This window comes from Octodon degus, unplaced genomic scaffold (assembly GCF_000260255.1).
Source record: "Octodon degus isolate 3935 unplaced genomic scaffold, OctDeg1.0 scaffold00015, whole genome shotgun sequence".
NCBI lineage: Eukaryota > Metazoa > Chordata > Mammalia > Rodentia > Octodontidae > Octodon > Octodon degus.
The window spans coordinates 19,883,238-19,907,465 of record NW_004524591.1 but is presented as its reverse complement, the minus strand read 5'-3'; the positions used below and the strand labels follow the sequence as shown (position 1 = coordinate 19,907,465).

Sequence of the window (24,228 nt, the reverse complement as noted above, 5' to 3'; positions counted from 1 at the left end):
AGAGAGAGAGAGAGAGAGAGGTGTGTGTGTGTGGCCAGCTCAGCCCACCAGGGGGCGGGGGCTGGCTGGCATGTGGTGCTGGGGGATTGAACCGCGATCCCTGATGCTTTGGTAAGCTTGTTCTAAGTAGGTGCTTTAGACCACTGAGCCATCTCTCCAGCCCTAAAACCTTCTTATCTTGGCGATCAGAGCATATAGTACATCTAGGTGTTCTTCATCCGTCATTTAGAGTTGCATAGTGTTCCGTTCTGTGGATGTGCCGCAGTTTTATCAGCCTCATAATGCTGCTGCACATTTGGGTTAGTTTCCAGTCTTTTTCTATTGTAAATGGTGCTGAAGTAAAAATAACCCTGAGCCTTTGTTATAGTGTCTGGTCTTATTTTTACATGTTTTGGTCATGATAAAGTTATCCATCAATGATTATTTTGAGTTCTGTGAAAATATCATTTTTGTTGCTATTTCATGGGGATAGATTCCTCGGAATGAGATTGCTGGGCCACCGATAAATAAATGTGTAATTTTAAAAAAATGTAATTTCTAAAATATTGTCCAATTTCCTCCTGCTTGAGGGCAATCATTTTGCATTCTCACCAACAGTGTATAAAAAGTCTATTTCTCCTAGAGCGTGTTGTCAGGCTTTCATGATGGTTATACTGGGTTAATTTTGTATTCTGCCATTTTACAAAATTGGTTGTCTGAGCTTTTTTCATTGATTCTCCTGGCATTGGTTTTCATGTTTCTTTCTATATCACCTGCAAGTGGAGATACAGTACTTTGATTCTTCTTACATGTCTAATTGCTTTCTTGTCTGATTGCTTTGGCTTATGTCTTAGATATGGTGCTAAAGAATAAGGAAATTGCGGGTGTCTTTGTCTTTGCCCTATATCCAAATGTGGCTGCTTGTTGCGCTTCCTTATTAGATAAGATGCTGGCTTTGAGATTGACGCTCCTTTTGTTTTACCATGTCAAAAACTAGAAAAGTTGCTATTTTGAGTATTTTAAGAATGAGAACTCAGGGATAGGCACTAAATTTTGTTGAAGGTCTTTTCATTATGAAAACATTACCTATTTTTTCTGTTTATTTGATAAACTGAGTCATGTTTGCATTCATGGAATGACCTTGTTGGTTATGATATATTTAAATGTGTGTATGTGTGTTTGTGTTTGTGTCTGAATAGTAGTTGTTTATTCTCAGATGAAGAGAAGAATTTGAAGGAAAATTTGGAACTGGGGAACGAGCAAGCTCTTTCCAGTCCTCTACTCTTTGGTGTTCTATATGGAGTTGTTCTAGTTGTCATATTTGGTGCTAAGTGGGTATTTATCCATGTGTATAATACTTTATTTTCTGCATCTGAAATCACTTCAGTCTCTTGAAGGCACAGATCAACACTAAAGAGCAACAGAACTCCATGGGAGCTGCTTCTTTTAGATGAATTTGACAAATCACTGAAGTGAACAGGTGGGGTTGGGGTTGACTTAGCATGGGCCATCTACGGATAGCAGCACGGTGGCCCCCACAGGGCTTTCACCAGAGCCATTTGTCTCTCCTGTTGAGCCACCAACTGTCCAGCCTCTGAAATTGAGTGAGCCTTGCCTTTCCTGTACCTGCAAAAGGGCACTTCTTAGTGAGCTGCTTAGATTTCAGTGAGTATTCATAAATGCAGATCTTGCATCTGAATGTTTCTCCCTTTTCCCAGAACGGAGTGGACACTGTATGGATGAAATTCGCTGGCTTGAGTTGTTCCTGACATTCCCTGTCTGTCTTCCCTGGATATTTCTGCCTCTGCAGAAATATAAACTGAAACAATACTTTGCTTTCCACACAAGCAGACTTAAATTCCCCAAAGGTAGCTGCACCAAATCTCATCCCACATATACTTCATAAAATGTGACGGGCACATCTCCATGGGCGAGGGAGGTTCTTATCCGTATCTTTCACCCCACCATGTGAAGGGTGTGATTGCTCTGGGCAGTAGACCATGTGATAGTGATGCTATATGATCTGCAGGACTGGGTCATTAAAGGATATAGCTTCTGCTTGTGTGTCTGTCTGCTTTCTTAGACCCTAGTCCTGGGGACCCAGCCATCCATCATGCTTGGAAGAGCCCAAATTAGCCCACATACCAAGTCCACACAGCAGGGCTCATATGGAGAAGACAGGTCCTTGTGGACCATTAGTGGCACTTGCTAGACAGGTAAATGAATGACCTTCCAGATGATTCTAGACCAAGCACTGGAATGGGGCACACACACCTTACTTACTGTTTGTGGTCTGCATGCGTGGCCTATCCAATCTATGAATGTAAGAAGTTGTTTTAATTATACTACTAAATTTTGGGAGTTATTTTTTAAGAAGCCATAGTAGCTGTAACATACCTAAGCCATTTATAATCAGTTTGAAAAAAGCTAGTTTTCATTTTTGAAGCAATAGCTTATTTAACTCCTGATATTTTACTTTTGTGGTTATAGTCATTTTAGGAAAGAGACTAGATTCCTTTTACTGGTTGACCTATAGTACATTATTAAGGACCCTGTAGGTTAAATCATGGGCCCTTACGTAAGTAGGTACAGTTTAATATATAACATTATTGGTCTCCAGGACAGCCCTGCCTTCTTTTCTGAGTTCTGTACTTGGGTTTTGAGCAGCCTCTGAACATACCCACACGCATATTCTGCAGGTAAAATAACCTCCCAGGACAAAATCCAAATTCATTTTCTCCATCGCATTTGTTCTTGTTGCTCTAGCAGGACCATCATCTGCTACAGAATTTACACTGGAAACCGGGGGAAACACTGAACTTCATTTTCCCATATTTCTGGATGCATAGGGATGGTGTCACTGGACCCTGTTACTTTTTGTCCTGAATCCCCATCTCCACCTCGTGGCTCTTATGGCACTTTCATTGGCTCCCTCCTTTGGCTGTAATCTTCTTATTGGTCCCTGGTCTGTTTCCTGGATCCTTCTCCATGCACAGTATCAGAATTTTCTTTGCAGAACACAGCTCCATCAATCTCTTAGTAAAAAATAGAGTGATTTCTTTGCAGGTGAAGTCCAGAATGTGTGTGCTGTTCAGAACGCTTCCCAACTGGCACCCTGCTCACTTTTCATTTTTTTTTCCTTTTCTTCTTTTTAAATTAGTAGGCTTTTTAAAAAAGAACAGTTTAATACTTGCAGAAATATTAATAGAAAGTACTGAGAGTTCTCATTTACCCCCTCACTGTGCCCTTCAGTCTTCCCTTTATTAACCTCTTGGATCAGTCTGGTACGCTTGGTACAATTGATGAGCGAATACAAGTACATTTCTATTAACTTTGTGGTTTACTCTCTATGGTATATTATGTGGGTTTTGACACACACATAGCCACCATTATAGTGTCACAGAAATGCTTTTGCTGCCCTGAAAGTCTTCTGTGCTCCTTCCTCCTCTGCTCATCCCTTTACCCAGTTTGTAGCAACTCTGATCTTTCCACTGTCTCCATAGTCTCGCCTTTGCCAATGTGTGGCTGGAGTCATATGTACGTTGCTTTTTCAGGTTGGCTTCTTTCATTTAGCAATATGCAGGTTTCTTCTACGACTTTCCTAGGCTTGATGATGTGCATCTTTTTATTACTAACATCCCAGTGTTAGTACTACAGTTTATTTCACCAAGTACCTACTGAAGAATGTCTTGGATGCTTCCAAGTTTTGGCAATTAGGAATAAAGCTTCTGTAGATATTTGTGTGTGAATTTTATGTAACTATAAGTTTTCAGCATACTTTTTAATGTAAATTTACATTTTGAGTAGATAATATATTAATGTGTTTCAAAGATTAAATGATATTAAAGGACCAGTGAGAGAGTTTGGTGGACTAAGCACCTGCTTAGGCAAGCGCGGGGACCAGGGTTCAATCTCCAGCACCACATGCCTTGCTGGCCCCACCTCTGGGCATGCTGAGTCAGTAACTGAGTCCAGGCCTGGTGGCACACGTCTGTAATTCCAGTGCTGGGAGGCTGAAAACAGGAGGATCATTACGAGTTCCAGCTGCATATTGAGACTTTGTACCAAATACATAAAATAAATAAATAAATAAATAAATAAATAAATGATATTAAAAGGGTTCATGTTAAGACATCCTCCTCCTTCCATTCCTACTTTACTTACCTGGATACCTATCATCTATGTCTTTTTAAAGATCATCTATATCTTTTTGTAAAAATTAATTTATTGCTCATCCTTCTAGTGATTATGCTAATACTAAGAACAAATCAATAGAAAACTATGACTATCTAGCCTTACTTTTTTACTTTTTTCCATGAAAGTAACATGTATGAGCCTCAATTATTATTGTGTAGCTTTCCTAAAAGCACTCCTTAACATATGTATTTTTCTTTTCTTTTAAGCTTTAAGCAAGAGACCTTCCCATTAAAACCTGCTTAGTTCTCATCCATTTCAGGGTATTTTAAGCTCTTGTATCCTGAGGTTCCTCTAGAACTTTATACTTCAGTGTTGAGGCCCCAAGAACTCATTTCTTGAAGATAACCACATTCAAAAATCATTCTGTCCAATTTGACCCAGCTATGCCCCTTCTGTGCATCTTTTTAGAAGAATTAAAAACATCATACATCATACACAGAGATATATGTGTGCCCATGTTTATAGCAGCACAATTGTAATCTTGGAAACAATCTAAATTCCCATCAATTGAGAAATGGATAAAAAAATGGGTAAAATAGATGTGGTCTTTTTATATAATGGAGTATCCCTCAGCCATAAAGAAGGATTAAACAAGAGACTTTTATAGTAAATGGATGCACCTTGAGACCATGCTCAGAAGTGAAATAAACCAGACACACGTGTAAACATCATATTGTCTCCCTAGTGTGAGAAGCTGAAAAAGTAAATAAAATCCAAAATGAACGATAGATATTGTAAAATGGAAAGTAACTGGAAAAGCAAAGAGAAACTGGGTTGGGAGAGTAGGGAAAAGAAGGAAGAGAAAATCAGAAAGCAGTATGTAGGTATTTTAGAAAGAACAGAAGATTGAGAGTTATTGATGGCTTGGCAGCCCTGTGAGAAAAGCTGTTCAGATAGAGGCTCTGTGTGTGGTATGAGTGACTCTGTGTGGGGGGGGAGGGGACCTGACTTTTAATTTTGCAGGTTATTTTCTTACAAAGGGAGAGTGCAAATTATTCTTGAACCTGAACATGAAGTAGAGCTCCCTGGGTTTGTTTTCCTATCTTTCTGTTTTCTTCTCAGGGTCGGGGGCTGTGTAGGGTGAGAAGTGTTCCCGGGTTCCTTGAGATCTTGGCTGAGCTGAGAGCTTCTGTCCAGCATGTCTTCCTCCCCACACCTCTTCCTGATCCCAGGACTCCACATGGCCCAGGCCTAAAGATCTCATGAAGCTTCAGGGCACTGCAAAGCAGTTCTGAAGTGTAGTCAGCCAGGTTGCCCTTTAAATTTTGTTAGTCTGTACTTAGATTCATGAGCCTTGAGGATACACAATCAGTCAAACAGTGGGCAAGACATGGGGGTAAAGAAAATTTTTTAAAAGAAGCAAACCCCCTTAGTGATCACGACCAGTTGTGCTTGGAGTTGCATATTTCCTAAAACTACAGCTGTTTCTCTAGAGCATCCCAGTTTCCCTGCCTGTTCTGCTGGCTCCCTAAGGCGTTCAGCTGACTCATCAACACATCCTACAGTGGTTTTTGCTGGTGGTGCCAGGGTTGTGTTCACCATCTGAGTACAGTAAAAAAGGCACAATGGTTGCATTTCATTAACTGAAATGTCTATTGTGCCAGCGTCTCTATTCCCCCTTTCACTTGGCGATGTCCAGAAAGTGTGTGCTGGAACGTGGGTGGCGTAGGCGCCAGCTAGAAGCTGACCTTGCTTTTCACTGTTGACCCCAAGCCACAAGACAATAAAGGGTTTACTCTGCAGAGTGATTTTGGCTTTGTCTTTGTATGTAGGGCTTTTCCAAGGCTCATTCTTTCTGTCTTCCATTTTGGCAGGTGTCCCCCTGCAGACTCCAGACAGTGGCAAGCTCAGGACAGCCAATTCCTTTAAAACCCAGTGACTTGGCAGTTAGGCAGGGCTGACATTTGGAAGTGTGCCTCGGGTCCATCCTCCCTACTTGAGGCATTCTTTTTTTTTTTTAATTTTTATTTATTTATTTATGTGTGTGTGTGTGTGGCCAGCTCAGCCCACTAGGGGGTGGGGCTGACTGGCATGTGGTGCTGGGGGATTGAACCGTGGTCCCTGTGCTTTGCTAAGCTTGTTCTAAGTAGGTGTTTAGACCACTGAACCATCTCACCAGCCCCCTTGAGGCATTCTTGGATGATGTGGCATTGGCACCCGAGGTGGCATTAGCTGATGGATTTGTTTTATGAAAGTCAGGGTGTGAGTAGCTCTTGTGCAGTAAGACAAAGGCTGATCCTTTTCCTGAGGTCCCTTCTCACACAGGGAGCTGATACCCCAACGACTTTTGTCAAGAGCCACCTGTGTATTGAACACGTTTTCTTTTCTAATAAAAATGTAGCTAGGACTTAGACTTGGAGCACTACATTGCTTTTGCTGCACTGAAAAGATTTCTTATTCTTTTGGGATATTTTTCTCTTTGAAACCTCCTCTGCTACCTCAAATCCCACTTTTCTACTCATTAATAATGTGGCAATTGTCAAGGTCAGTGAATTTTATTTACAAAAAGTCTGCCCATGAGATTCAGGCTCTAAATGGCTGGCTTTATAAAGTTTAGCTAATTACATCTTGTTTAAATGTTCCTTATATTGAGAGATTTGTTCTCAAACTGGGATTTTAAATCACTAGTCTTATGAGACTAGCGCGTTCATCCCTTCCCACCCTGCCCCCACACCCCAAAGGTGGTTGTGATTAGCAGATTTAAAACACAATGGAGCAGGCCTGAATAGCTGTCACAGAGGGCCCTTGTTAGGCCCAGGCTTCTATGGTTCTTGACAGAGAGGCCGCCAGGGGTATGTGTTACAGGCTCCCTCAGGTTCCCCAGCTTGTGAGGGGGATTTGGCTCTTTGGCTTTCAAGCTGGGGCTTAGGAGGGGCTGATTTGGCCCATCTGGCCGCTTGGGGATCCCTTCCTTCCGCGTCATTCTGAATTTGGCCTGCAAAGTGTCAGGTTGGCTGCATATATTTTGAACTCCCCCAAGGACCATCTGGTCTTTCACATTCCGTGTGCCACATTTTTATCAGCCAGCCCTTCCTGAGACTTTGCAGTTCTGTGCTGCAGTGACTTCATAGGAGCTCCTTCAGCAGCACAGCAAGGGCCTCCCTGCTGAGCATCCCCATTTCTGTCCCTCCCCCACAACTCTGTCTGGAATAGCTGGGTTCTGGCCCCAGCTTTTAGTATCAACTTCAAGGTCACTCCCTTACTCAAGCCTCTGGCAACTTAGATGTGTTCTTTCTTCCCTTTGGATTTTGATTTTACTCCCTTAGACCTTTGTAAACCATCCATCCATCCATCCACCCACCCATCCATCCATCCATCCATCCATCCATCCATCCATCCATCCATCCACCATAAAGGTTTATTGATGCTTACCATTTTCCAGCCTTGGGATATGTCCATTAATGAAACCTAGAGCTATTTCCCTCCCTCGTGGAGCTTACATTCTAGTGGAGGGAGATAGCACACACAAGAAGCACAGATAAAAAGTAATGCTTTAGAAGAGGATAAATGAAATGCAATGGGAAAAAGAAAGCCAGAACAGGGCAGAGTTGCCTAGAGGAGGGGGCTAGATGCTGTCAGTGTAAATGGACAGGTCTCAGTGACACTTACACGTCAGCGTGCTGGTCATAGTAATTTGTGTGCATTTCTTTCCTAACCAAAGGACAGGGGCTGCCCAACCTCACCACTTTTCTTTTGGTAGCACTTGGCATAAAAAGGCCTTGGCTATAGAGTAATAATTGGTAAAACAAAAGTAAATACATAAAAATGAATTTGAGGAACAAATCAATAAAGCCATTTACTATTTTTGGTTTTTCTTGTCTTTTAAAAAGACTTTATCGGGCTGGAGAGATGGCTCAGTGGTCTAAAGCAGCTACTTGGAACAAGCTTGGCAAAACACAAGGACCGCGGTTCGATCCTTCAGCACCACATGCCAGCCAGCCTCGCACCCTGGTGGGCTGAGCTGGCCACACACACACACAATAAATAAATGTAATAAATAAATAATTAAAAAAAAATAAAAATAAAAAGACTTTATGATGAATCTGTGCTTAACCAGCTGAAATTCCTTATTTACTTATTCTTTTCAAGCAGAAATTTGTCTTGTGCGCGGACTAATAGTGCCTGCTTTGGCAAAGCTGGAGTTCAATCCCCAGCCTGCTGTGCTGGCCCGGCCCCCAGGGTGCACTGAGAGGGCAATGGGGACTGGGCTTGGTGGCATGTGCCTGTAATCCCAGCTATTGGTAAGCTGAAAACAGGAGAATCACTATGAGTCTGATCTACATAGTGAGACCCTGTCCACCCTATAGACCCTGTCCTAAATTCATAAAAAAAGAAAGACAGAAAGGAATTTGCCTTGGTCTCATCAAGGACAGGGTTTTGGAAAGTCCTGATTAGTGTCTGTATTGGTTAGCTTTTCATCTCTATAATATATACTTGAGTTAATTAACTTTGAGAAAAGAGTTATTTTAGCTGATAGTTTTGGAGGTTTCAGCCAGTGCTTGATGGGCCGCATTGTTTTGGTCAGGTAAGGTGAGGCAGCTTCTTCTTACAGGAGCAAGTGACAGAGGAGAGCTGTGTGCACCAGGAGCCAGGCAGCAGAGGAGAAAGAGGAGGAAGCTGGAGTCTCACAGCCTTGCAGCATGCCCCAGGACCTAAGCACCTCACACTAGGCCTCTCCCCTCAAAGGCTCCACTGCTCTGGAATGCTGCCACTCTGAGGACCAAGACTGTATTTGACCTGTGGGCTTGTGAGGGCCACTCGACAATGAAACCATAGGATTCCTAAAATAACATTTGTACACAGAAGACTGCAGTTTTAAGATAGAAATTTCAGCTTCATTTAGCAAGGCACAGAGGAGCATGGTTGCGATTGCTATTCTGGCCAGCTTTTTGTGCTGCAAGAATCATCTGTAAAAATAAATAATTTTTGGCAACTAAATAGGGAAAAATGTTTCAGGAGTATGTTTTATTATCAACTCGCCACACACACACTAAAAAATCCTGAAGAGTTCCTTGGCAGCCTCCAGACTTCATTAGCTTACAGTTTGCCTTGTGTATCAGGGGTGTCTATCACAGTACCCCTGTCAGAATTTCTCCTGACAACCTGGCATCAGTTGTGCAGATAAGGAAGTCACCTGAACCAACCTGTGCTACACGCCCTTTCAGTTTTTACCTGAGGTTTAGCAGTTAGGGGAATCAATGTGGACTACCTTTCTTAGCTGTAATGATACAGCTGCATTGAATTTTAACAAATGGAGTAGGCATGGTGCACATAGCCACAGTTACCCAGGAGGCAGTGAGGTTACAAGTTCAAGCACAGCCTAAGAAATTTAGCACTTAGAGATTGGGTGTGGGGGTTCACACCTGTAATCCTAGTGCTGGGGAGGCTGAAAATAGGAGGATCACTACAAGTCCAAGCTGGGTAGTAAGACCCTGTACCAAATATGCATGTACATATGTATGTGTGTGTGTGCGTGCACACACACAGAAAAGAAAAGAAAAGAAAAGAAAAGAAAAGAAATTTAGCACTTCATGCAGTAGTTCAGGGTCAGTACTATCATTTCCCAGTCTCTACAATCATGGCAATCACTTGGGTTCCAGGCAGCTTAGGGATAATTTCAGGAGCTCAGAAGAACTCTCTTCTTTAGACAAAGCTTCCTCCCTTTTACCTTCTTTCTACATGAGGCTTCTGGGTAAGGTTTCTCTTGAAGGAAGAGCTCTGTAATGTCAGAAAAGTTCGGAAGCCATTGATCTCAAAGGGTTTTTGCAAATGAGAATAAACAGCTGTGTTTGTTTGGACACGCAGGCGGCAGTCTGTGACTGTGAAGATGACCAGCCATGGAGTGCTCAGGGCCATCGTGTGCTGATGCGTGGCTCGGAGGGGGCACACAGCATGGCCAGAAGTACTTGCATGGGCTGGTTTGAACCAGATGGACTGAAATGTACCACAGAAACCTTTGAGCTCTGTTGAGATTTGGGGTGGCTTTTAAAGCTGGGGATTCCTAAAACCTTTCATTGTTTGCCTCTGTAACTCTCATGATGGAAACTAAAAGTGATGCCCCATAAGTCATGGTTCTTTCTTCTCTGTCTTCACTTTTTAGTGCACTTACATTTCAATCGACCAAGTTCCAAGGACCCATGCCATAGTGATAAGCAGACCTGCCTGGCTGTGGGGGGCGGAAATGGGAGCGAATGAACACGGAGTGTGCATAGCCAACGAGGCCATCAATGCCCGAGAACCGGCCGCTGAGACGGAAGCCTTCCTGGGGATGGATCTGGTCAGGTACTATGTGGTAATTTTTTTGAAATAATTGCCCAGAATATGTTGAAAATGAGGGCAAGATTTATTTTCTCCTAAACCTCATATTTGGTAAAAGTTCTTCTAAAGATGATACGTACCCTTGGATGGAAACTTTGAGATGATGGGGGAAAAAAAGTAGGTTAGAACGGAATATTATTCAAAGTTAAACACATACTGCTATGTGGTACAATATGATGATCTTTTTTTTTTCTCTTGAGACAGGGTCTCACTATGTAGCTCAGGCTGGCCTTGGACTCACTGTGTAGGCCAGGCTGGCCTCCAGCACAGGGCAGTCCTCCTGCCTCAGCCTCCCGAGTTCTGGGAGCATAGGCTGTGCCACACCTGGTCCAACCTAACAGTCTTGTAACATACTAAGTGAGGGAAACCAGTCACAAAAGTCATACATTGTATGATTGTGTATAAATTATACAGAAGATGAAAGTCCATAAAGGCAGAAAGTGAATTAATGGTTGCCTAGAGTTGGGCTTGGGATGGGAGAGTAGACAGTGATTCCTACTGGGCATAGGGTTTCTTTTGGGGGTGCTGGAATGTTCTAAATTCAGGTCATGGTGATGCTTGCACAATTTTGGGGTTAGACTAAAACTCATTGAGCTGTGTAGTTTAAATGGGTGAATTTTAATGGTGTTTGAAATATGTCAAGATATGTAAAAATATGTAAATAGATAAAAGAACAGATCCCTTTCTTCTCCTTCTGCATCTCAGTTGTCTTTTCCTCCTTTCCCTCCCCTCCTGAACACCGTGAACCAGAGAGAGCAGGGTGCAGAAGCTGGATGAGGCAGGGACCTTCAGCTCTTTATTAACCCTTTACTGCAAGCCCTGGGAACTGTGCCTGGTGTGTAATAGGTGCTGAGTAGCTGAATTTTGAGTGAAAGACTAAAGTAGAGGGTGGGTAGGACAAAAAGACCTCTGAAATGACTTTTTTTTTTTTTTTAACTGAAACAATGACACGGAATCCTAACATAGCTGAATGAAGATGGGGCTGAGCTGGTCTTCACTTTTGTGTGGGTGTGCCAAGTTAAGTCTCCTCTCTGGCCCAACTTCCTGTCGGTGTTCAATGTGAGGCCTTAATCCAATGACTTCCAAAGACCTTTCCAAAATTAATTTCCTTGAAAAGCAATAGAAGGTTTGGCACTGGTTTTGTAGGAGGAAATTGCACGTTTAGGCAGAGGCCTATGCAGCTCACTACTTCTGCCAATCAATGCATCTGCCTGGTAGCAACCTCAATTAGGTAGTATATTGCCTTTAGGCCTTCCTTGTTATTCGTGGTTCTCATAAACTCCATACAGCATTCCTAAGCTGGGAAAAGGCAAAAATAGCTTCTTATTTACAGCCACTTTGCTCTTGACTAACAGAATAAAGTGTAAGAATAACGACAGGTTTTGAATTTAGTTTTCTTTTCTTTATGTATTTGGTATAGGGTCTCACTACACAGCTCAGACTCGTAGCAATCCTCCTGTCTCAGCCTCCCAGCACTGGGATTAGAGGTGTGGGCCACCACGCCTGGTCTCCTGGGCTGGCTCAGTGGGCCCTGGGGTTGGACCAGCATGGTATATGGTACTGGGGATCGAACCCTGGTCCTTGTGCTTGCCTAAGCAGGCACTTAGTCCCCTGAGCTATCTTGCTGGGCCCTTTGAATTTATGTTTTGATTGCTCTTCAAATATTTTTTTTTGGCATTTGTACTAAATAGAAATCCTGAAAGTGAAGAATTAGTAATGAAAGAATATGCTTTTGAAATTGCTCAGTTTATAACTTGTGTTCTGAGTTATGTTTGTAATCTGAAGCTTACAAACTGACAAAAAAAATCACCATTTTAACAGTTAACTTCTAAAGGATGATGGAAAAAATGCTTTTCTCTTTCAAACCTCAGTTATCTTTTCAAGATTATCAACCAAAAAAGCAACTGAGTTTTTCTGAATATCTCCTTTTTGCCAGACTCTGTGACTTGTAAAGGAGCTTAAAACTTCAAAGAGATTTTTAGTCTGGTTGGAGGGAAAAGACAGAAAATTGAGCAGTGCAGGTTTTATGACTGGTTTCATAGATGACAGTAGGAGGGAGATGTGGTGTCATGTGAACAGCACAGAGAGTCCCAGGCCCTGGTGTTCAGCATGCACTGCTGGGTGTTCAGAGTTTGCCCAGACTAGGCACATCTGGGATGCTCTGGGGAGGTGTGTTGGACTTGGATCTTCAGTACTAAAGGATGGAGACAGAGAAGGCATATTTGGCACATACTTGGTATTGTGATAGGAAGGTCTGGAATAATGACAGATGTACGGAGGAGATGACAGGGTGATAGCTGAACATTAGTCATTTAATTCATCTCATTCCCTGGCTGGCCTGTCTTGCTCTTGTAAAAAAAAAAAAGGGTGTGAAGAGAACCCACTACTGGCAGGTTCCTGGAAGAGGAAAGTGGAACACAGGTTGTCTGCGCCTCTGGTGGATGTTGGTGCTCAACTTCCGGTTTCAGCTGTAAACCAGCTGTAGTTAGTTCACTCAAGCCTAATCAGAACACAAGGGACTGTTTCAGATTAACCAAATCCTACAGGTGACTTCTGACCTGGAAGGCCTCTTGTGTTAATTTCCAGGATGCTCTAGAAAGCTTAGTTTGACCAGTTGGGTTCTGGAGCAGTGGTTGTGACAGCCAACAGGTGTGGTCTGGAAACCTGTTAGAAATGCAGATTCTCAGGCCCTACCCCACACTTATTGAATCTGGTAGCCTGTTTTATCCAGACCTCCCAGTGTGGCTGATGCACAAAGCAAGCTGAAAAGCATTGCTTCAGGAGGACCTTGCTATGGATTGCTTGCATTTTCTCAGTTTTGGGGTCAGTATCTTCCTAGGTATTGGTGTCTGAGGTATCTCTATTTCCTCTGCGCTTACTTGTCCTGATAGAATGTCCTTCTTTCCTAGACTACTCCTGGGAGAGTTGGCTGTTTACATTTTGCAGTCTACTTCAGTTGTGTTTTGGACTGTGGCCAATGGTTAAGAGAACACAGTATTTTCCCCATAGGTACCCCGGGCCTTTGTGATTTCCATCCACACGTGAAATCCACCTGCAGTTCAAGGAGACATCAATGAATGACAGCAGCATTTTAATAGGCCCAGATGGTTGGAACAGAGGCCTGGTAAATGTCTAGAGGAGGGAGGGACCCATTTACAACTAGGATTTCCCTAACATTCTAGGAAGATATACTCTGTATTATTTCATTTAACTCTCACAGCAACCTAATGAAGTAGATGTGCTTACCTGCATTTGAAGCTTAGGGAGATTAAAAAGGCCCAGAAGGTAGTGAGTGAGTCAGGGCTACCAGGTCCGCTGACCAGGGAGGGGAGGCAGCACACCCTATATTAGATTTCACTCTACTTCTTTTAATGAAATGGAAAGCAAGATTCTGAGAGATGGAGATGAGTCAAAAGGCTTCATACACTCTTCACCATGTCAAAAGACAAAGTGATAATACATTTTTTTAGGAGGTCAAGTTGGCATTTACTCATGATGCATGAATCATAGCAGCCTTAATTCTAAAAAATAGAATAAGACCTCCTGCCAGGTAATAAAGGAACAGTGACTTTTATAAAATGGAAAAAAAATAGAACCCAACAGTAGGAAAAAACCAAACCTGATAGGTTTCCACTAGGTCACTTCAGGTTCCTTTTTTTTTTTTTGGTAAGAGTTAAAATAGAAGAGGCTTCCTTACTGTGTTGACTAAAGTAGATTTTTTTCTTGTTGCTTTTGTTTTGTTTTTACAAAAAACTAGTCTATTGGAGTTTTCTGCTTCCTTAAGGGGGCATTGAGCATGAGTGACTATTTTGGGCTGGTCAGATTTGTAGGGTCCTAGTGCAAGGCCTCAGGCAAAAGCAATTAAGTTCTATAATTTTTAACACATCAAATCATCTACTTCATTTTCTTCTTACATTAACATCTCACCTTCTTTGTTTTGGGTGCTATAAGAAATATGCCATAGACTGAGGTTTAAATGACATATGTTTATTTCTCAGTTCTGGAAGCTGAGTTTGAGGTCAGGATGCTAGAAGACCCTGTGTCTGGTGAGGACTCATGTTCTTGGCCACAGATGGCCGTCCACTATTTGTGCCCAGCGTGGCAAATGGCAGAAGGGGACAGGCTCTCTTTGCTGTTGTCATTTTGGCTTTTGGGTTTATTTATTTATTTATTCATTGAGAAAAAGTCTTGGTGTGTAGTCCAGGCTGACCTTGAACTCACTGTGACCCTCTTGCCTCTGCCTCAAGATTGCTAGGACTACCATGCCCACCTCCAGACTATTTTCTTATAGAAACCTTAATCCCCTCCTGAGGGCTCCATCTCATGATTTAGTTCTTCATGACCTCTCAAAGGCCCCACCTCTAAATATCATCACACTGGGGATTGGCCTCAGTACAGGAGTGCTGAGGGGGACGCACACATCATTCCACAGCATTACCTCCCTGCTTCCCACCCTCTGACTGAACAGTTGGAATCCTTTAATATCCAAAAGGCTACGAGCCCAGAGAGGCCTTGTAGAATTGTTGCTTGTGGGGAGAAAGGACAGTAATTTCCAGATGACCCCTGTAAGAAAAGAGGCTTGTCCCTTCAAGGAGAGAGGATTGACTATTTTCATTATTTTCTGCAGGGCAGCAATTATATATCCACAGAAAACCTAGTTCTAACTTAGTTTAACTTATATGGGATAAAAATGGATAGGATCCCCCTAGGCTATCAGTCAGAGTTCCTAAACAAAAATGGAGATATTTCTCATCTTCTTTAGTGAGCTGTGTCTACTTTTTGGGAACTGGCAGGATGTGCTAGACATACCTGTGAGAAGGCCACAGAGCCAAATACAGAGGTTTCTGTAAAACTAAGAATTGAATTCCGGGCATCTGACACCCAGACACAGAATAACATGGAGAAAGCATGCACTTTAGAAGCACTTGAACTGCACAGGGGGTAGATGTTAGAGTGAGATTATAACCTCGGCCCCTTTAGTCTCATCTCTTCCTCTGTCCTGGTCCTGCTTGGGTTAAGCCAAAGTGAATTTAGAATCACGTGAATTCACCCCATCTGGGATGTGAAAAGTTGGGAACATCTTCAACATGGCCTTTTAGGTGTTGGGTAGCGTGTGGTTGGGTGCCCGTAGGCTGATCTCTCTGGCATCTCCTCAATGCCTAGTGATGCGGGGTTCAGCTGCATCTCTCAGTCTTGGGTGGAGAGCTTGTAACTCTGCTATTCTTCATGATGTCTGTGCTTTGGAGAGGGCCAGTCTGGCCTCATCGCATGGCCAGGAGACCAGACATGAGTATCTTTTTCAGATCAGTCATGGGCGTGAGGGTCTAGGGAGTATCTTTTACTCCAGATCCATCAGAATTATGTCTGTAGGGTGGGTGCTGAGTTCCTACTCTGCCTGGAGGGCATCAAGATCAGGGTGGAGGCCAAGTATAATGGGGGTCTCAGTGGACCTAAACAAGCAGCACATCAGGAGAGAGAATTGGAAACTACAGAAGAGAAATTGCAACTTCCACAGATGGGGCTGTTGCACAAGGCCCGGTAGCCATATGTTTCTAGCACACATTCATATGGGTACCCTGGTGCTCCTTGAAGGCCATAGGGCAGGGATCTTCCTGGAATGTGTTTATGGGGCCTTGTGATCAGGGCCCCTGCAAGATGCTCAGCTCTGGGTGATGAGATGTCTCACAGTGTACTTGTTTGCTCCTTATCCTCAAGATAGTAAGCCCATTTGCTTTTGCTAGTCCTCTTTGGAGAAGACAACATTTCCAAGGGAAAAGTCTACGTACTTTGATGTGTCAATGGATTGATAGATTTTTTTCATGTCAGATGGATAATGAGCCAATGGCGCAACAAGATTTGAAGTAGGCATATCTCACACAGCAGTATGGAAACCCAGTTATGCTTACGGGGCACAAAAGGATCAGGTTTATTTTTTTTTTATCACTCCCCTAGGGCTTAGGATCTAGCTTTGTAAATCTCAGCTTTGTAACCACGTCTTTCTAAGCAAGCTAAAAATGAGAAATGTCAAGTGAATTTGTACATAGTGATCCAATTAAAATAAAAATCCAGTTATGAGACTAAATCCATAGATTATAGTTTCATCATTTTTTCTTCTCTGTGACAGCACCATGGAATGTCCCTTCAGGAAGTATTGAATTGGGTGAATCTTAGTAGCTGTTAGTTTTAAAGCTGAAGAATTTGCCAGGAAGAGGCTTATACCACCATCTTGGTAACTCTGTTGTCCCTGTTCTAAGACTTTAGCTCTTGCCAGCAGAATTAGAATTGGAAGCGCTTATTGTTCAGTGGAATAAGTGCTTCCCTGGCAAGCGCAAGGGCCTGAGTTCAATCCCTGGTTCTGAAAAAAAAAAAAAAAAAAAGAATTAGATTTGGAATGAACAGATGAGTAAATGAACTGAGTACTTATTGCCGTCCTCTTCCATATCCGTCTCAGAGGGAAGCAGTACCATTTTACTTTATCAATAGGGAACTAAAAAGTTGGAAGACCACATTACTTAAGAAAGTGTGGAAAGTGTGGAAATATGTAGAAAAGGGACCGATCATGTCCTAATCAGCACCCATTCCTAATGAGTCCTCGGAGCAAATTATATGCATACAGCACAATGGCCAGTAAGCAGTCTTATTACTATCTTAGGCTGTTCAGGCTGCTTTAACAAACACCATTAAAAAGGATGGCTTGCAAAGAGCATAAATTGCTTGCACTTGTGGAAGCTTGGAAGCCCATGATCAAGGTGCTAGCATTTTGTGTGTGTGGGCAGGGCAGAGATTTCTTTTTCTGTTTTTCCATAATTTTATTGAGAAGCAAATAGCAATGAGACAGTTTCAAACCAAATTGGTAGGACAGTTTCAATAATTAACACATTGCATATATTCTTCCTAGTGGTTATTTGCTGTACAAGATGTGGACATGATATCCTATTTACAAACACTATTAGAACAAATCTCTCTATTCATTAAGAGAATGTAACTATATATCTATCCTAACCACTTTGAATACACAGATGCAAAATGGACATTCATCTGTATCCCCCTTTTTTTGTTAAGTTCCATTATTTGAGTATTATAGGTGTATAAACTCAGCAAAATATTCTAAAAGAGTTCAGTAGTCCATAATAGTATTGGGTCTTCCACTTCACTGGCAATGTCAGAAATTGTTGACCTGAGTCCACTACAGCTCAACATAGCACCATGGCTTTATTTCTTATACTTCAGTTTTATACTTTTCTGCTGGATGGTTAAGACCAAGGTAAAGCAGGACCTATGCAATGAGTTGTAGTTTGCAGACCAAAATTAGAGAAAAAGGAGGGCTGCAAGGAAAGCCAACATTTTGGCCCTAGCCTTCTAAGGTCAATTAAGACTCAGGACATATGAGAACTTGTGCTGTAACGTCATGTAACTCAGTAGTGTCCCAAATTTTCTGATCAAGAAGATTATGGGGCCAAAGAGGAAAGTGATCGATGATGTAGAGTGTGCCTAAGGAGAGTCACATGGGGAGAAAACACTCTCTCAGGCTTTCACAGAGAGCACACTGGCCAAGCAATGGCCGTGACTCATCCACATGGCTGACACTGACAAAGGTTCTACAATCTGAGGTATAGGATCTCAGAATAAATCCTGAGGGGATTTGACTGACCTTATCAGATCCAAAAGAGATCTCTTTTTCTTAGGTTGCAGTCAGGAGGAGGTGTGTGCCATAGTAACGGGGCCTGCCTGACAAGAGAGCCAGCTAAGAAATAGGAAGGGCTGATCTTCTTTTCCAGAGGAAGAAATGAGTAACTTCCCATCTTTTCTGTCTTCCCAGAAAGATGATTTGGAAACATGTTAAACATCCTCATGATTGGTAACTGAATATGTGAGAAAGGTATTTTCAACTAAAGTATGGCTGATCAATTTGCATATTAATCTGCATATTTAGCATTCTTATGCCTGATGGCATGCTTAAGGACTCAGCCTTACTCCAGTCTTTGGTTGCTATGGTAATAATCATGTGGTATGAAATGACAGAGGCACATTTTTCTTTTCTTTACTGCAGGCTTGGTTTAGAAAGAGGGGCAACAGCTAAGGAAGCCTTAGATGTCATTGTCTCCTTGTTGGAAGAACACGGACAAGGTGGGAATTACTATGAAGATGCCAGCTCCTGCCATAGCTTCCAAAGTGCATACCTGATTGTGGATCGTGAGGAAGCCTGGGTGCTTGAGACCGTAGGGAAGTACTGGGCTGCTGAGAAAGTCACGGGTGAGTGGGTGTGCAGGTGGAAGGGTTGAGTGCATTCTTTTTAAGGGTAAAGTTTGGCTGGACATATAGCAGCAGACCCAGACATGCAGGTGTATGCTGAAGTGCTGCCCCTGTCTGAGCTGGCTCCCATGATTAAGCACATTTCTTAGTCATGGACATCTCTGTCCAGATGTGAACCTGAAGTCTCCAAATTCAGAGTGAAGTAATGTTGACCCTGGGGAATGACACTCTGAACGTTTCATATTTCCTATTTGATTCCTGAGAAGGATTCAGTTCTGATCATCAGCTCAATGACTCAAAACCATGACTCAAACCATTACTCTGTCAATTGACCAGGATGTGGTGGCTCTTCATTTATACTATTATGGATCCCTTCAGTGGGAGGTTGTCTCTGGTCACCTTCCAGCCCTGTAGCTCTCTGTGCTTGGAATCTTGCTCTAAAATAGGAGTTAGGGTCTGTGTGAACACTGCTGAATGCCTCGCTGGGCCAACCAGGCAATTTCTCTGTGACATAATGTTCCTGGAAATGCAGAGAACTGGATGAGCCACACAGGATTTAGTGTCTGTAGAACTGCTATGCAGCATCTTGCTTCAGAGACAGCACTGGGGAGGAATTGTTAGAGCCAAGCATGGTGGTCTCAGCATATCACCTCCGTGCCCTCATATTCTAGATAAAAAGGGATCCCAGGATGGGAAAAAGGCCTCCAGGAGGACTAAATAGGTGTAAGAGAGAGTTGGCCTGTGCCGTTCCTCTTACATTCCTCAGGACAGGATGATATACACATGACACGTGTGCTGCCTTTCCCTTTCTGGTGTCTGTGGTAGACATGGCTGGTAGATCACCACATTCTTCTCTTGTTAAGCCTCTATTTGGCCTATGTTTTACCTTGCAACCCTTTTCTGTTAAACAGAAGAGTGAAACATGTTTTCTATCCCTGCCTGACTGCTGTTGGAACCAGATGTGACTTGAGTTAGAAGCAGATCTGCCCCATTTTTACTGGGAGTCATACCTGTTGCCTATTCAAAAAGCCCAGTGATCAGAGTTTGATGGCTGTGTTAAAACCAGTACAAAGTAGCCTCACTGAGGCAGAGAAATTGACTGTGCTTTCTTGGCCAAGCTGTGAAAGCCTGTGTCTCCTTGGAGGAGAAGTTAGTGGCGCCATCAACAGCCGCAGGGAGTGTTCCCACCCTGGTCTGCCCTACATACATCTAGCAGAGTCTTGCCTTGTGTGATTATAGGACAGAGACAGACAACTTAAAACTCCTTTATACAAAGCCCTTCTAAGACAAAGGCTTACTGTCAAGTGGCTCCATCAAGAAGGGTTGTGGGCCATGCTTCAAGGCACTCAGATTGCTTTTAAGTAGACTCTAACACTTTTTGATCTATAGCTACATTTCAAAGGCTAAGCTTCCCTTCTCTGTAATAACTTAAAAAATCCATCTCCACAGAATGAGTATTGTCTTTCACTAAACATTTAAGTAAAAACCCCCAGCCATTTCTTGGACTCATTGATTTCATGTCCTCTGATCCCAGCAACCCATGTGATTGATGGCAGTTGGGTTTAATGCACTCTGTCCTCTAAACGCTGGTTCTTGAAAGCAAATATCTACTATAAATCAGTCCTCTAAGAAAATAACATCCGTGGAGTTGTTTACATGAACTTTTCTTTTTTTGTTAGCTTAGTAAGAATGATGTCAAAAGTCATTTGCTTAGGCCAAAACTATTTTTTAATTGTTTCTAATTGTAATTTTGTAGTGCCCTCTGGAAAAACAAATAGCAAAGGACCATGCCTATCATCCAGAAGTGCTTACTTTAGAAGTGTATATCGTAGAGCAAAATGTACTGGAAGCACTCAGTCTAGCCCCGATCCTGCCTCCAAAGCCTAGGTTTCTGGCAGGAATGGCTTTATTGCATCTTGTAGGCTGAGCTCTGTTCCCCTCACTTTATTCTCCAAGAGCCTAGAAGGTGTCAGCAGGCTCGCTTAGTGCAGCAGCTCCGAATGACCTTTGGGACATAGCACTGTTTAGGCTGCTGTTTGCACCCTGGATAGCATATTGAACTTTGAAGATCAAATCATTCTGTGTATCTGAGCTCATGCTTTGCAGAGCATGTGGTAAGTCTGCTGGCTGATGCGGATTTCTGTCCTAACTCTGTCATCAAAGAAGCATATTCAGAATGCAGACATTTCAGATTCTAGATCTCTTCAGCTATACTTTTGTTTTTATGGGAAAAAAACATTCTCATATATTTTTCACACACACACATGGATACACCCAGACACATACATATGCAAGTACTGTCTGCTATTTTCAAGTGATTCATTCTCATTGCCACTGTGTTGTTCTAAATATTGAGAACTTTAAAAAGCTGAATGAAGAAGCATCTGGTTTGGATTTTTTTTTTTTTTTTTTTTTGTAGAAAACTGTGTATTTGGACAATGAGTGGTATAAAGCGTTCTTCCATGTGTCAAAGAATCAAGGTGGGAACAAGGAGCATGTGGGTGCTATAGAGCATTCCCATGGAGGAATCTCTTACAGATTTCTCTTGTTAGCAGGATATCTCTTTGAAGAAACCTTTCCTTTTTTTTTTTTTTTAAAAGTACTGTGTGCTTGGGGTTTCTCTCGTTGCTGAGAGAAAATACCTGATGCTCAGAATTAAGGAAGGAAAGGTTTATTTAGCCCTCAGTTTGTGGCGCTTTCAGTCTATACACAGCCGGCTGCAAGGCAGAGTGGCACATGGCAGAGGGCAGCAGTTCAAGGCAGAGGGAAAGTAGCAAAAGCAGCAAGAACAAAAAGAGGGGAGCAGCCAGGAGCAAGCCTCTCTCCCTCCCTGCTATTGTATGCAGTCTACCCACCCTGAGGTGAGTGCTGCGCTCGTACCCGTAATCCCAGCATTGGCCCTTGAGTCAGTGATGAACTCTAGAAGCCCACCCCATGACTGCATGAGGCTTTGGTTGGGGGTCAACTAGATATAAACCATAACATTCTCTTTGCTACCCAGCTATGGACTTAAAATCAGAATGCATATCCAAGTAAATGTATTGGCTAGATGGCTTGTTACTTTTGTACCTGAATAGAAGCGCTTCCAAAAATCTCATGGTGGTCCCATTTTATATTTGCTAGTTGTACATATCTTTAGTAAGTCAAACTTTTGACCATTTAGAACTGGTATCAGCAAACTATATCCTATAGCAGGTGCCTGTTTTGTAAATATGTTTTAATATCATTTTCTAGGTAGAATGAAAAGCCTCCCATATCTCTTTTGATCATGAAATCATGACCAGTAATGTTGCTATTCATTTACAATGTGAAAATATCTAGTCAGTACTGTTCAAACCTTTTAAAAGGTCTTTTGTAAGGGGACCAAGCACTGTATTTCTTCCTTCAAAAACTGAACCGATCTTTCCCTGTAAAGTCAGGGTTATGGGAAAAGATTCTCTATAAATTTCCATTTCTTGATTAAGTCTCAATAACTATATTTTCTACTAACTGGGTTTTGCACTCTCTACAGAGGGAGTGAAGTGCATTTGCAACCAACTTTCACTGACCACTAAAATGGACGCGGAGCATCCTGAACTCAGAACTTATGCTCAGAGTCAAGGCTGGTGGACAGGAGAGGACGAGTTCAACTTTTCCCAGGTGTTTTCTCCAGCTGATGACCACCTGGACTGCTGTGCAGGCAGAGAGAGCTTAGAAAAGCAAGAAGGTGCATTTAACCTTTATGACTTTCCTTCCTATACCTGTTGTCTTATGGCAATTCCAGAAAACTGAATTTAGGAGGGTGAACAAAGAGGAAGAGTAGAGAGTAGTGGACTGTGTGGAGTAGCCAACGTGTACCAAAAGCCCCTGGTGTGCTGGCAAGAGGTCAGTTTGTACTTAGTTTTACACAGTGCTCCCTTATCCATGGAGGTTTCTTGTTTCTGTTGATACCATCTCCCCTTTAATCATCAATGTTGTTGTGTTGTCCTTTGTTATACTACGAGAGCCCTCCTCAGAGCTCAGAATTGATATATTTGACTTAGTTTTTTCCTATACATATGTGTATATATATATATATTTTTCCCCCCTTTTTTTCTCCTTGCCCACTCTTATTATCTTTCTGGGCCTTAAGAGCGGATGTCATCTTTTGCTTATCTGAGGTTCCTTTTGTGATCGTGGCGTGGCCCTCTGTTTTATGAATGTTTGTTGAGTTGAATTGTTGTCTTACATTCTCTTCACATTCTATCTGCTACCCAGTCATGGACTTAAAATCAGAATCCATATTTAAGTAAATATATTGGCTAGATGGCTTGTTACTTTTGTATCCAAATAGAACCTCTTCCAAAAATCTCATGGTGGTCACGTTTTGTATTTGCTAGTTGTACAAATATTTAGTAAGTCAAAGTTTTGACCATCTAGAACTGATATCCGCAAACTATATCCTATAGCAGGTGCCTATTTTGTAAATATGATTTAATTAGAAAATGATCACACTATTAGCTTTGTGTCACTGTGACAAAATACCTGACATAAACAACTTATAAGGAAGAACGTTTTAGTTTGATTCATGATTTCAGTTCATGGAAGTTGGTTCCTTGTTGTTGGTTTTGAGGTGAGGCAGGGAAGACATGGTAAGGAAAATGCTCATCTCATGATGGGAAGGAAAGAAAGGTGGGAGGTAGACAGAAGAGAGAGCCAGCGAGCACTGCTGTCCCAATATCCTTCGCTCCTAAGGCTCTGCCTCCTCTCAGTAGAGCAACCGTCTGCTGACTAAGTCTTAATGCATGAGCCTTTGGGAACATTTAGGATCTCACTACCTTTTATTTATGTATCGTTTATAGCTGCTTTGTTATAATGGCAGGGTTGAGCAGTTGCAATGGGCGAGTTGGAAACAATATGGTCCATAAACCTAAAATAGTTCCTATCTGGTTCTTTAAAAAAAGTTTCCTGGCCCTTAATTTAGAAGAATATGTTAAGACTTTTGTTGTAGAACTTCAGTAATGTATTTTGGATGGGAAGGTAAGACAGTTTTCATTTTTAATGGGAACTTCAAAGAAAGCTAGAAGGTTTTAATTAAAAAAACAAACAAACAAACAAAAAAAAAACTAGTTTGATGCAGGTTATTGGATAGTCTTGCCACAATACCAGCCTGAAATCTGATAAGGTTTTAAAATCTAGCTACAAATTTTCAGGAGGTACAGAGGATAGAAGAACACACAGACAAACCAAGGAAGATAGCACCTGTGGAGTCCAGGTTGTGCAAAATGCTGTAGAAAGATTGACCCCATGTTTTTCTGACAAATAAGATACCAGCGGTGGGGAGAAGAGGTGAAGAGATTTTGGAGACATTATGGACTGTTGCTGAATGATTAGTTTTGATTCACTTGAGTACAGGAGAGCTGAGAATGTGGTACAGTGATGGAAGAAGCTGAAAGAGTAGCTAAGATAGAAAATATAGGGTCGGGGGGATGGCTCAGTGGAATAAGCGCTTCCCTGGCAAGC

At 42.2% G+C, this 24,228-nt stretch overlaps 1 protein-coding gene and 1 non-coding gene across 3 annotated transcripts in view; one reads left to right on the top strand and one right to left on the bottom strand.

The window, feature by feature from the left end:
- The window catches only part of Scrn1 (secernin 1), a 64,625-nt gene that overhangs the window by 24,379 nt on the left and 16,018 nt on the right, over nt 1-24,228 (top strand). For both annotated transcript variants that reach the window (XM_023709959.1, XM_004626514.3), the window contains exons 3-5: nt 10,277-10,458; nt 18,545-18,747; nt 22,259-22,453. In XM_023709959.1, coding sequence (XP_023565727.1) covers nt 10,277-10,458; nt 18,545-18,747; nt 22,259-22,453 — 580 coding nt within the window. The remainder of the gene's footprint in view (nt 1-10,276; nt 10,459-18,544; nt 18,748-22,258; nt 22,454-24,228) is intronic.
- Nucleotides 16,315-16,415, bottom strand: LOC111815415. The gene has a single exon (XR_002820106.1). It is a non-coding gene; the product is annotated as a small nucleolar RNA U13 (small nucleolar RNA).